We start from the raw sequence: 11,321 nt of genomic DNA on the forward strand, positions 1-11,321 counted from the left end.
TTTCTTTCTTTCTTTCTTTCTTTCTTTCTTTCTTCCTTCCTTCCTTCCTTCCTTCCTTCCTTCCTTCCTTCCTTTCTTTCTTTCTTTCTTTCTTTTTTCTGACTCTCTCTTTCTCTTTCCTTCTTTTCTTGATCATTCTTAAGGATCTGAATACAAGACCGTCTGTCTGGTGGGAAGAGACCGAGGGGATGGAACAATGTCCACTGGTGAGAGCTAAGGAGCCTCCCCCCGCATCTTCCCATGCAACAGTGTCAGGCACCCCCACTCCAGCAGACAGCTCTAGGATCAAGGGCTGTTCAGTGTTGGCCTCAAGCATCTTGGAAGCACCAGGAGAGTAAGCTGGTGGATGGTGGTGATGCAATGGTGGCTCCCACAGTGGGAGAACAGCCAGGGCTCCCAGGAGCGGGAAACACAAGTGTACCTGGTCCAGAAACCAAGCATTTCAGGCCCCTATCTAAATCCATAGGCCGCAGGCTCACTGCCCCACTGAGCTCAGCCCTGATCCAGGAGCAGGGAAAAGAGTAAGCAGGGACAGGACACACAGATGATCCATGACTGACTGCAGGGTCTCTGGTTCAGGGACTTGCAGGCTTGACTCTGTTGTTCTTTCATCGTCCTGGTGCACTGGGCATGCCCAAAGGCTTCTGAGAGTATAGGTAGCAAGGACAATCAGGGAAGGCTGGAGAGCCTGTGGGAGAAAGAGGAAACAGTGACCAAACCAGGAAGAGGAGGTGCCTTCCCAGAAGGAATCTCACCATCTAATGCTAATTGGGTGGAATGTCTGCCCCCTCTCTTGGCAATGACCACACAACGATGAAGCACCGTTCCAGGACAATCTGCAGTCTGACAAACTCAGAGATGAGCAGTAGGTGGACACTGCCTCCTGTGTCAGCCCATGATGATGATGGAAATGTAGCCAACAGAAGTCTGTTAGCTGGCTTTATTCTCAAGAGATTCCCAGCAATTGGGAAGTGAATGAAGTGAACAGAGAGGAGGCAAATGGATGTCCTGCCTCCACCTATCCCCTACCAGCAGGACTGTCATGACCTCAGCTGGAAATGGGACTAAGCAGTGGTCTGTAAAACTTTATGTTGACAGTTACTATGGGCCTGTGCAATTATGACTGGCACCACTGCCATCTTTGAGGTACCATAACTTGAGATCTAGGAGCTCAAGTTACAAGGACTGGCCCTATAGCTCATGGCGAAGCCTACCTGTACCAGAGCAGAGCCAGCAGATGGGGGTGAGAGAAGATGAAGGCCAATTCCCCTTCAAGTTCCAAGATCCTTTCGTTGGTTTTCAGGCGAAGAAGATGGCTTGGGTGTGAGGACTCAGGTCTCAGGCGCTGAGGGCATCGATGCCAGCAGGGCTGAGTACCAGTGCTTGAAGTATGTCAGAGAGGGAAACCACGCCCAGAAGATGCTGGGTCTCATCCACCAACACCAGCCTATGCACCTGTAGGTCCACAGGGTTCAGGGAGGGGCTGAGCCTTTGGCTACAGCAGCTAAGAGGGCCAGTCCCAAGAAGTAGGGTAAGCTTAACACAGCTCAAGGAGAAAAGGGCATCTCCTGGGAACAGCTGGCCATGGCTTTGACCATTCGGCTGGCTGTGGATCTTGGCACGAGGGCCCTATGAACAGGACCAGACACCTACCAATGCAGATGCCAAAAGTTGGTCATGAAAGGGAAGGTGGGCCTAGTGCCCAGGATACAGGCATGGTGAGAGCTATGCAGAAAAGAAGTAGGCCATCTGTGTTGAGGGCCTGCCCAGCAGGGTGCAAGGTACCTGTTCCCGTGCGATCCTGTCAATGACTTCACCTAGGCTCTCGTGGGGCTGGCAGGAGAGAACTCCCTCCAGACACAGTGTCCTCTGTCTCAGAGCTTCTCCCACACTCATGTCTAGGTGGTTGTAGGTTTGCTGGGCAGCCAGGTGCTGGGGGAGGGAGAAGAGTCATAAATCAACCTCATCACCCAGGCTGCAGCCTGGAGATTGCACTCTGAGACACTTGCAAAGGGTAGTCCCACATACTTCCCATTGCTCCCCATTCTGCAACCTCCCTGCAGCACTCCCCTGTAAGTGTCCCCACAGACACTTACAATGACATCAAAGCGGGAGTAGAGGCCCACTACCTGACCTGCAGAGGGGATGGAGGAGAAAGACAGGAACACACCTCAGAACCAGAGTGGTCTTCAGGGGAAATGAAAAAGTCTTTTGAAATTAGCATCTTGACAGTCCCCCTGCTGGCGTTAGTCATGGGGCATCAGATAGGTTTAGAGTGGACGAGGACACTTTGGTTTGAGACACCCAGCTGTTCCAGAACTATGGGGATGTATAGTGACCACCCACGCATCATTAAGATGCCTGACTTCAGGCCTCCTGTGAGATGCAGGAAGAGCATGGCATTGCCTGTGATACATTTCAGCCTCATAGTGTACAGACATTAGACCTTCAGGTTCAGTTCCTGATTCACAGGAAACAGGGACAGAACAAGGCACAGCCTTGGCAAATGGACAAATCTGGAGCTAGGATTTAAAAAAAAAATACTTACTATATTTTGTGTGCATTGGTGTTTTGCCTGTATGCATGTCTGTGTGAGCGGAGGGTGTTGGATCCCCTGGAACTGGGGTTCCAGATGGTTGTGAGCTGCCATGTGGGTCTGAGAATTGAACCTGGGTCCTCTGAAAGAGTACCAACCAGTGTTCTTAACCACTGAACTATCTCTGCAGCCTAGGATTTTTTAAAAAAATGTTTTAAATTATATTTAGTTAGTGTGTGTGTGTGTGTGTGTGTGTGTGTGTGTGTGTGTTTGAGGGACAACCTTCAGATCAGTTCTCTCCTTCCACTATGTGGCTCCCAGGAACCGAATGCAGGTCTCCCAGCTTGGCTGCGAGTGTCTTTACCTGCTGAGCCGTCTCTCTCTCTCTCTTTGCAGGTGGAATATAGGTAGAAAACTGGTTCAGACTTTTCAACTGATGTGTGCTATGAGCACAAGTGGAAAGAGAACAGTCTTCAATTTAAATAGACTTCAGGGACAAGTGAGATGTGAGAAATGAGAATAAGGAGTGGAAATTAGGTCACCGTAAATTATTCATAGTTTTAAAAATAACCTCTCTCTTTTAAAAATTACTTTAAGGGACAGTGAGATGGCTCAGTTGGTAAAGGCACTTGTTGCCAGTCCTGACAGCCTGAATTTGATCCCCGGGACTCACAGTGGAAGGCGAGAACGGACTCCTAAAAGTTGTCCCTTGACCTCCTTGTATGCATAACGGCACGTAGATAGATAGATAGATAGATAGATAGATGTAATAGAAACCTTTACATTCTATTCATTACTAGTATGTGTGTGTGTGTGTGTGTGTGTGTGTGTGTGTGTGTGTGTAGGCCAGAGGAGGACAAGTTTCAGGAGCTGCTTCCCTCCATCCACCTTAGTGTATGATCTAGGCGTTGAACTTGATTGGTAAATGAATGCCTTTACTACTGAGCATCTCACCTGCTGAGTTACTCACAGTTGTGTTGAGTAGTATGAAATATGCTCATTGTAAGAGGTATAAGCTCAAATATCTAAGGGTGATATGATCCAATGTCTGTATGTTACTTAGTTACTTCTGATGAGCTGAGGATATGTTGTTCTCTAGCATTGTATTAACTTTGAAATTTTTCATATTTAAGGATAAGTTAAAAGTCCTTGGGGCTGGAGAGATGGTTCAGTAGTTAAGAGCACTGACTGCTCTTCCAGAGGTCCTGAGTTCAATTCCCAGCAACCATATGGTGGATCTGTTGTCTAGTGTGTCTGAAGATAGCGACAGTATACTCACATACATTAAATAAATAAATCTTAAAAAATTCTTCATTATATCCAGTCTCATTCTGTTGAATATAACTAAAGAGTTATGTGTGGGCTACATACCTCTTTTTATGTAGTGTGTAGTGTCTGTGTGTGTTGTTTGCATGTGTATGTGTGTGCTGTCGCATATGTGGGCTTGTGTGTGTGCGAGCTCCTGCATGTGTGTGGGTGTTGTCTCATGTGTGTGTTCTGCATGTGTGTATGTATGTGTGGGTGTGTTGTCATGTGTGTGAGCTTGTAAGTATGTGCTCCTGCATATGTGTGTGTGTTACCACATGTGTGGGCTTGTGTGTGTAAGTGTGTGTATACTCCTGTGTGTGTGTGTGTACACTAGTGCATGTGTGGAGGCTTGGGGTTGATGTCTTCCTCTATTGCTTTTCACTTGGTTTATTCAGGGAAGATCTCTCACGGAACCTGGTATTCCAAGATTCAGCTCGTCTATGTAGTCAGCTTATTGCCCCAGGGATCCTCTGCTGCCACTTCCTGAGCCCGGAGACTGCAGGCCACCCCCACTATTTTGAGTACTGAGGAATCCAGACACTGGTCTTTACGCTTAGAGTAAATCATTTTACCCATGGGACCATTTCCCAAGCCCCAACTTTGAAACACCTTGTGGTCATAGTCTAAAGAAATGCTCTTGCTGTCTGTCTGACCCTTTCTAAAACAGGATATTGAGGTCTGGCTGGGTGCGCATGATCCCAGGGTCCATTCTTAGGTGAGCACAAAGGATCTGCTGTTTCCTCTGATGATCTTAATGGAAACAATGTTATCAGGCCTCCTTCAAAGACAAGTTCCCTCCACGCCTGGGGCATTCTGGGGCATGGTGGTGCATTCCCACAACTCATCATTAGGAGGCAGAGGCAGAACTGCTATGATTCTGAGGCCAGTGTGAGCTACATAGCAATCTTCTGTGTAACAAGATGAGTGTGTGTCTTAAAACAACACACCTGGCAAGAAGAGAAAATTCCCTTTCACAAATGGGGAAACTGGGCCTCAGAAAAGTTAAATAATTAGTCCAAAGTTCAAAGTGTGCAGAGACTTCTATTCTTACTCCATCTTGTGCCCTACGGCTGACGACCCAAAGATTCTGCCCACGCGCTCCCAGTCAGGCCCTCCCTTGCCCACCCTAGCTAGAGCCTTTCGCCCTGGGGTACTACCAGATTCATTGACCACAGGCAGTGCAGACACACGTCGGTCCACAAAGATGTCCAGCGCAGTCAGGACAGGAGCTGTTTCCAGAACTACAGCCAAATCTCGGAATGTGCCGATGCCCAAGTCTTGGATAGTGCGGCAGAGGAAGGAGGGCCGGGGCAACAGGGCACCCTGTTAGGATGGGACATGGTAGTGATCTCATCAGACCAAGACACTTGATCTAGAGTGTCTCCCGTGGCTCTCTCCTTGCTCCCACCATCCCAGGCTCACAAATATATGCAGGAACTTGAGTAGCCGCTTGTGTGTGAGTATGTAGAGCACAGTGCCGGAGACCGGGTCCAGGACCGGCAGGCGGTGGATTCGGTTCTTGATGAGGGCATAGACAGCTTCAAACAGACTTTAGGGAATGGAAACAGTGAGACTAGGAGCACCGTGGTAGAAACCCTCCATCTGAGGCCCCCTAACAAGGAACCAAGGTTCCCTCATCCCTCTACTTCCCAGAAGGAGTGAGTGAATGCAGGACCGAGAGAGATAGCACAAGGGCATGATTCAAGAGTCTCAGAGAGCATATAGCTCAGCACATAACAGCCCTTGATGCCAAGCCTGTCGACCTGGCCTCAATCCCTGCAGCCCTGCTGGTGAAAGAAGAGAAGCAACTTCTACAAAACATGCTCTCTCCTCCACATGTGCACCATGATAAACCACACATACACACACACACACGCACACACATGCACACATCCACACATACGCACACATACATCCACACACACACACACTCACACACATGCATGCACACATCCACACACACACGCACATGCACACACACACATACACACTCACACACACATGCACACACACGTACGCACACATACATCCACACACACACACACTCACACACACATGCATGCACACATCCACACACACATGCACATGCACACACACACATACACACGCACACACACGCACGCACATGCACGCATGCACATGCACACATACACACACATGCACACACACATACACACACACTCTCACACACGCATGCACACATCCACACACATACATACACACACACACGCACACATGCACACACACACATACATATACACACTCACACATACACACATGCACACATCCACACACATCCACACACACATACATACACACACAAACACACACATGCACACATACACACACACACATGAACACACACACATGTACACAGAGCAACAAATACCACAACAAAAATCTTTGAGGGAGGGAGGGAGAGAGAGAGAGAGAGAGAGAGAGAGAAGGCTCAAGTGAACAAAGAGGATGTTTACCTGTCATTGGGAGAGATGGAGACTAGAGGCTTGAAGCAGCCTTGTAGGTAGATCTCTGTAGAAAAACCTGAGTCAGGCCACAGGAGTTCCCAGTGGCCTCACGCTGTCTCCTGACTGCTTCCCTTCCTGCAGGCACTTGAGATTTCCCCATTGCCTTGTGCCCTCCAGGAAATCCCACCTTCTGTCTCAGGCCTTGGGCCCCAACTTGAACCCCTGAAGTCTTCTCCAACTTACCCCTCCAGGTCTCAATCTTATGCTCTTCAATCTCGTAGATCTGGACCTAAAGGCATTGGAGGGACTTTGGGGTCAGACTTGAGCTCTGGAACATCAGGCCTCCTGAAGATGCCTGTATCCCAGCCCACCATCACTCCAGTACTCACCAGGGGGGATCTGTAGTACCGGTGCAGCACCAGGATAAAGTCAGTGATGGTGAGCATACCTGCAGGGTTGACAGGTGACAAACAGGGGGAGGTGAGGCCTAAGTGTAAGGCTCATTGAGGACCCCAGTCTGCCAGTGTTCCCACACTAGATCAAGTCCAGCCACCTCTCCTCACCCACAAAGCTCTGCTTCTTGCTGTCCCACAGAGGAGCTGCCCTCACACCGTTGGCCACCATGGCAAAGAAAGCCTTCTTTATCTGAGGGGCAGGAAAGAACGAAAGGGGAGGGGTGAGAACTGACAGCAGTTCACCCTCCCCCTTGCTGTCCTGACCAGGCTCCTCCCATAGGATCGTCTCCCAGCTTCTTCTCCATATGAGTCTGCCTCTTTCCAATGACAAGACCACATGTGCCACGCAAATATGGCTGCTTGTGCCCAGAGGGACTGAGGGCTCATTATTTGACACAGCAGTGTTTCCACAAGGAGGCCATGTGCATACAGACGTGGTGTAGTTTTGCTTATCTAACTACTAGAGGTCATACTTATTCACCCAATGCTTGCATAGCTGCATCAGTTTCTTCACTAAATTTGAGACTGACTTATTTTGACCTGTACCCTAAGTAACACTGCCCATATGTGCTAGCTGTATTTGGTTTTTATCTTTTCTTTCTTTCCTTCCCATCTCTTCTCCCCTTTCCCCAACTCTTTCCTCTTCTCTTCTGCCTTTACTTTCTGTTTCTGGTGGTGTTCTGTTTTGCTTTTATTTGTGTGCATATGTATGTTGTTGTTGTTTCTTGCTTGGTTTAGAAGCTGGCCTGGAACTTGAGACCCTCCTGCCTCAGCCCCCTCAGTGCTGGTATTACAGATATGAACCACTGTATCCAAGTCTTTGACATACATCAAGATTTAAGCAAAGCGATTGCAATAATACATTTCTTGGTAAATCACCAGAGCCAGATTGTCTGTGGATGACATATGTATGCATCATGCCTTGAACATCATCTGCTCTGCAGTAACATTGCTAAGGATGGAATCAGTCTAGTCTAGCCTAAGAGTGGTTACCATAGCTAGTACCCTCCTCTTGGTCCTCAGCAACTCTGCAATGTCTTACAAGGTTAACAGTATTCATACTTTGTCCTGGGTTGTCCTAAGACTCCTTTGAAACAAGGGGAGCAAGCTTCTGATCCTCATTTTGGAGATGAAGGGGATAAAGTGGCCAACCCCGGGTTTAGCAGGTTCATGGCGACAGAGATGTGACGGCAATTAGGGGATCCCCACACAGCATGCTCTCTCAGTACTGTGTGTATGATGCTAAGAAGGAGTCCTAGAAAGGGACTTTCAGACACGACAACCTGACAAGCCATCCAGGAGAGTATGGGTGGTAGCGACAGAGGCAGGAGGCAGAGCCACGTGGTCAGGTAGGGTCAAGCCGGGATCTTACCTCCAGCGTGGTGTCAAAGATGACCAGTTTGGAGCTGGTAGCCATGGCATCATAACAGGTGTGTTCCTGCATGAAGTGCATGTAGACCTGGGCTCCGGGCTTCTGAAGTTCGTCATCCCAACTCAGGCCGCGAAGTGGGACCTGTGGGGATGGACCAGGACGAGGCCTGTCCTTCCTCGGGCCTTCCAGCTCACAGTCCCAGGCCTCTGGGGCTGGGAACTCTATGGTCAGCTCCAGGTCACCTGTGCTGGAGCCCACTGCTGAGGCTGCACAGTCGGGCAAGAGCAGGTCCCACCCTGTGGGGGAGGTCTCCGCTTCAGCCAAGGGAACAGCTTGAGCCAAGGGTGTGGCCTTTGGGAATGTGGCCTCCTGCCTGGTGGACTCAGCAGCTGGTCTGGACTGGGCACCTGTTGGGGGAAGAAGGCAGGGACGACAGTAACTTCATCTTCCAAAGCATGCTATCTGGGCTTTCAGGGTTTGGCAGCACGGGGGCACCGGGATAGTAAAGAGTCTCAGAGTCCTAGCTGACAGCAACTCCTTTCCATCTTCCCAAGGTGGCTGCACTGGGACCCTGGGTCATCACATAGTTATTGCCTCTCGTTTAGGGAGGCAGAGGCCACAAGGTGAGACTGGGTTTAAGTCCGTGTGATGGAGGGGCCCGAGGTCAAGCTCTGCTCTGGAATTCCTGCTGACCCTGTCACCATAACTGACTTTGGCCTCACCTTCTCCCAAACCTGGTGGCTCTGCTTCCTCTACAGCCTCCTGTCTCGTCCATCTGGAAGCCTTGACTCCCCGTATGGCACAGGCTCTTTCTGAGCTGGTGGCCACAGCTGGTGAGGGCCATGAGTTTTCTCCTTGTTCTAAGAAGTCCATCTCTGGAAGGAGGAAAGGAGCCTCTTTGACTAGTAGGAAATGATACAACAAAACCAAGTCCCATGTCATTACTGAGCCTCTTGGAAGCTTTCAACGCCCCCCTCCCCAAATATTTTTTGTTTTCTATTCACTGGAATTTTCCAAGATACATATTGTAAATGGGAATAGCATTCCTATTTAGCCTCAAGGGACCGGAAACTCTGAGAGGTTAAGCAATTTACCACAAATCACACAGCTGGAAAGTGATAAGGTGGGGTTCAGATCTTCAGCAAAGAGGAAAGGGGAGGTGGGGGACACACTGGGAAAAAGAAGAGGGAGAAAGCTGAGAGGAGAAAGAATTTCTCCTGACAAAAGCCAAGCTAGGGGTTAAGGACTGGGGTTCAAAAAGACGGAGGACAAGGGAGCTAAAGAGAAAAGGCTAGACCCACAGGGACTCCACCCACCTTGACTCTCTGGACCCCCACTGTGGCTCCAGGTCAGGGTCTTTGGGAGAGAATGTCTGAAGTGAAAATGCTATCCGTTCTCAAGTATCTGGGTTGTCCCCTTTAAAAAGCACACCCACCCCAAACACCACATGTATACAGATAGGCACAACTTGCACACCCCTGGTACACCTGGAACCTCACACAGGCACGTACACGCAAAATACATACATATACAGCACCGACCAGTTCACACACTCAGAGTACAGTGCACAGCAAGCACGCGGGCTACACACGGGCGCCCACACACAGCCACGCGCTTGCTGTCCTTCTCCGTCCCAGCGCCGGCCCCCTGGGACCCCGGTACCCCAGGCATAGTGTGCTCCAGCTCGGGCTCCATGCGGCCAGCTCTAGTCCGTTAGCAAGTGCGCGACAGGCGGCGGCAGGGTGGCACTATTCTGGGCTGGTCCCTGGCGGCAGGCCCTGGAGAGATCGGGTTCTCTCTGATTGTCAGGTCTTGGGAGGGAGTGCTTAACCCGCAGCTGTTCCCGCACTGCAGCTTGGGGGCGCTGCGGAGGCGGAACTCTCATCTTCGAACTGAAAGTTCTAAGGAGGAAAGTTAGCTTCCTTCACTTTTCCTCCATGCAAACTTCCCTAGCCTAGAGTGGCTTGAGTTAGAAAGGATACACTTGAGGATAGAGAAGGGTAAGGGGGTTGTGGGTGGTCCCGAGAGAGGAGAAGAGTATGTCAAGACATCCCATTTTGGGTCCTGCCAACGTATTCCCTTCTTATGTAAAAGATGAAAGATGGAGAAGGAGAATCAGACCGGTTGGCACTCTGCTGGTCATCCCAAAGTTGAGAGATGGGGCGGAGGGAGTGGGCTCACACCTGCGTGCAGAGGGAGCAGTACCTGAACCGACCTGTGCTTGCGGGATGAATGGATGTGCGGGAGTCCAGTCCCTAACCCACCATGAGTACTGACTCTGCATCTCTCTGTGCCAGAGGGGAACCCAGCCTGGCTCCTATGCGCCTCACCCCCTTCCTTGGCATTCCTAGGGCCTTAGTCAGAGTCCAAATAGGGAACGCTGAGCCAGCTGCTCTGGCTTCCCTCTCCCTGTCCCTCCCTCCCTCTTGTCATTCCAGTCTCTTCCATCGCGACCCCCTGAGTGGACACTCAGGAATGGATTATTGGGTTTCCTGCTGGATTTATTGAACATATTTTCTTTTCTGCTTCAAAGCACCTGCAATGGCCTCCGAGGAGGGTGGAGAAGAACTGTGTGTGTGTGGGGGGGGGGGGGCTTTTGCTTTTCATGAGTGTCCCTGGGGCCAGATCAGTTGGCAGATAGTGGAACTTCTGAGACACAGCAAATGGGCCCACCTCAGCGTCCATCAGCCTGTGCTCTATTGTCTAGGCATGGCAGTCTTTGCTGAACTCATTGTGACAATGGTCCACAGCTTGTCGCTGTGCAGTATTTTCCTTGCTAGAGACTGGTCATTCTCTAAACTAGTATTCCTATTAGGTTTTAAGTAGCATCATTTCCAAACAAAAATTAGTTAGGATAGATGTTTGGTTGCTCTAACAAAGGCCCAATGTAAGGATGCCCAGGAGCTTGAGAGGTGGCTGGGGGGGGGGGATTGTCTGGGTAAGCATGAGGACCCAAGTTTAAGTCCCCACATATAAAGCTGGATGTGGAAGTGGAAGCAGTAAGATCACTGGGACTTGCTGGTCTCCAGCCTAGTTTCACTAGGTTTAGTGAGAGGCTCTGTCTCAAGAAAGATTAAGATGGAGCCTGATTAAACAGGACACTCAACTTCCTCTGGCTTCTGGGAATACATACGCATACTACATATCACACACACACACACACACACACACACGAAAGAGAGAGA

General features: G+C 49.9%; 1 protein-coding gene across 1 annotated transcript; it reads right to left on the minus strand.

Annotated features, from left to right (window-relative positions):
• Positions 1-408: 408 nt before the first annotated feature.
• Prkag3 (protein kinase AMP-activated non-catalytic subunit gamma 3) lies at positions 409-9,837 on the minus strand. Its single transcript, XM_021166824.2, has 14 exons — positions 9,799-9,837; positions 9,453-9,492; positions 8,859-9,011; positions 8,137-8,543; positions 6,873-6,954; positions 6,699-6,757; positions 6,553-6,598; positions 6,319-6,373; positions 5,267-5,393; positions 5,002-5,167; positions 2,097-2,134; positions 1,786-1,932; positions 1,215-1,455; positions 409-688 (listed from the first exon to the last, which is right to left on the minus strand). Exons 1-13 carry the CDS (start codon positions 9,829-9,831, stop codon positions 1,339-1,341), a joined length of 1,470 nt encoding a protein of 489 aa, XP_021022483.1. The 5' UTR covers positions 9,832-9,837; the 3' UTR covers positions 409-688; positions 1,215-1,338.
• Between the last annotated feature and the right edge of the window lie 1,484 nt (positions 9,838-11,321).

This window comes from Mus caroli, chromosome 1, assembly GCF_900094665.2.
Source record: "Mus caroli chromosome 1, CAROLI_EIJ_v1.1, whole genome shotgun sequence".
NCBI lineage: Eukaryota > Metazoa > Chordata > Mammalia > Rodentia > Muridae > Mus > Mus caroli.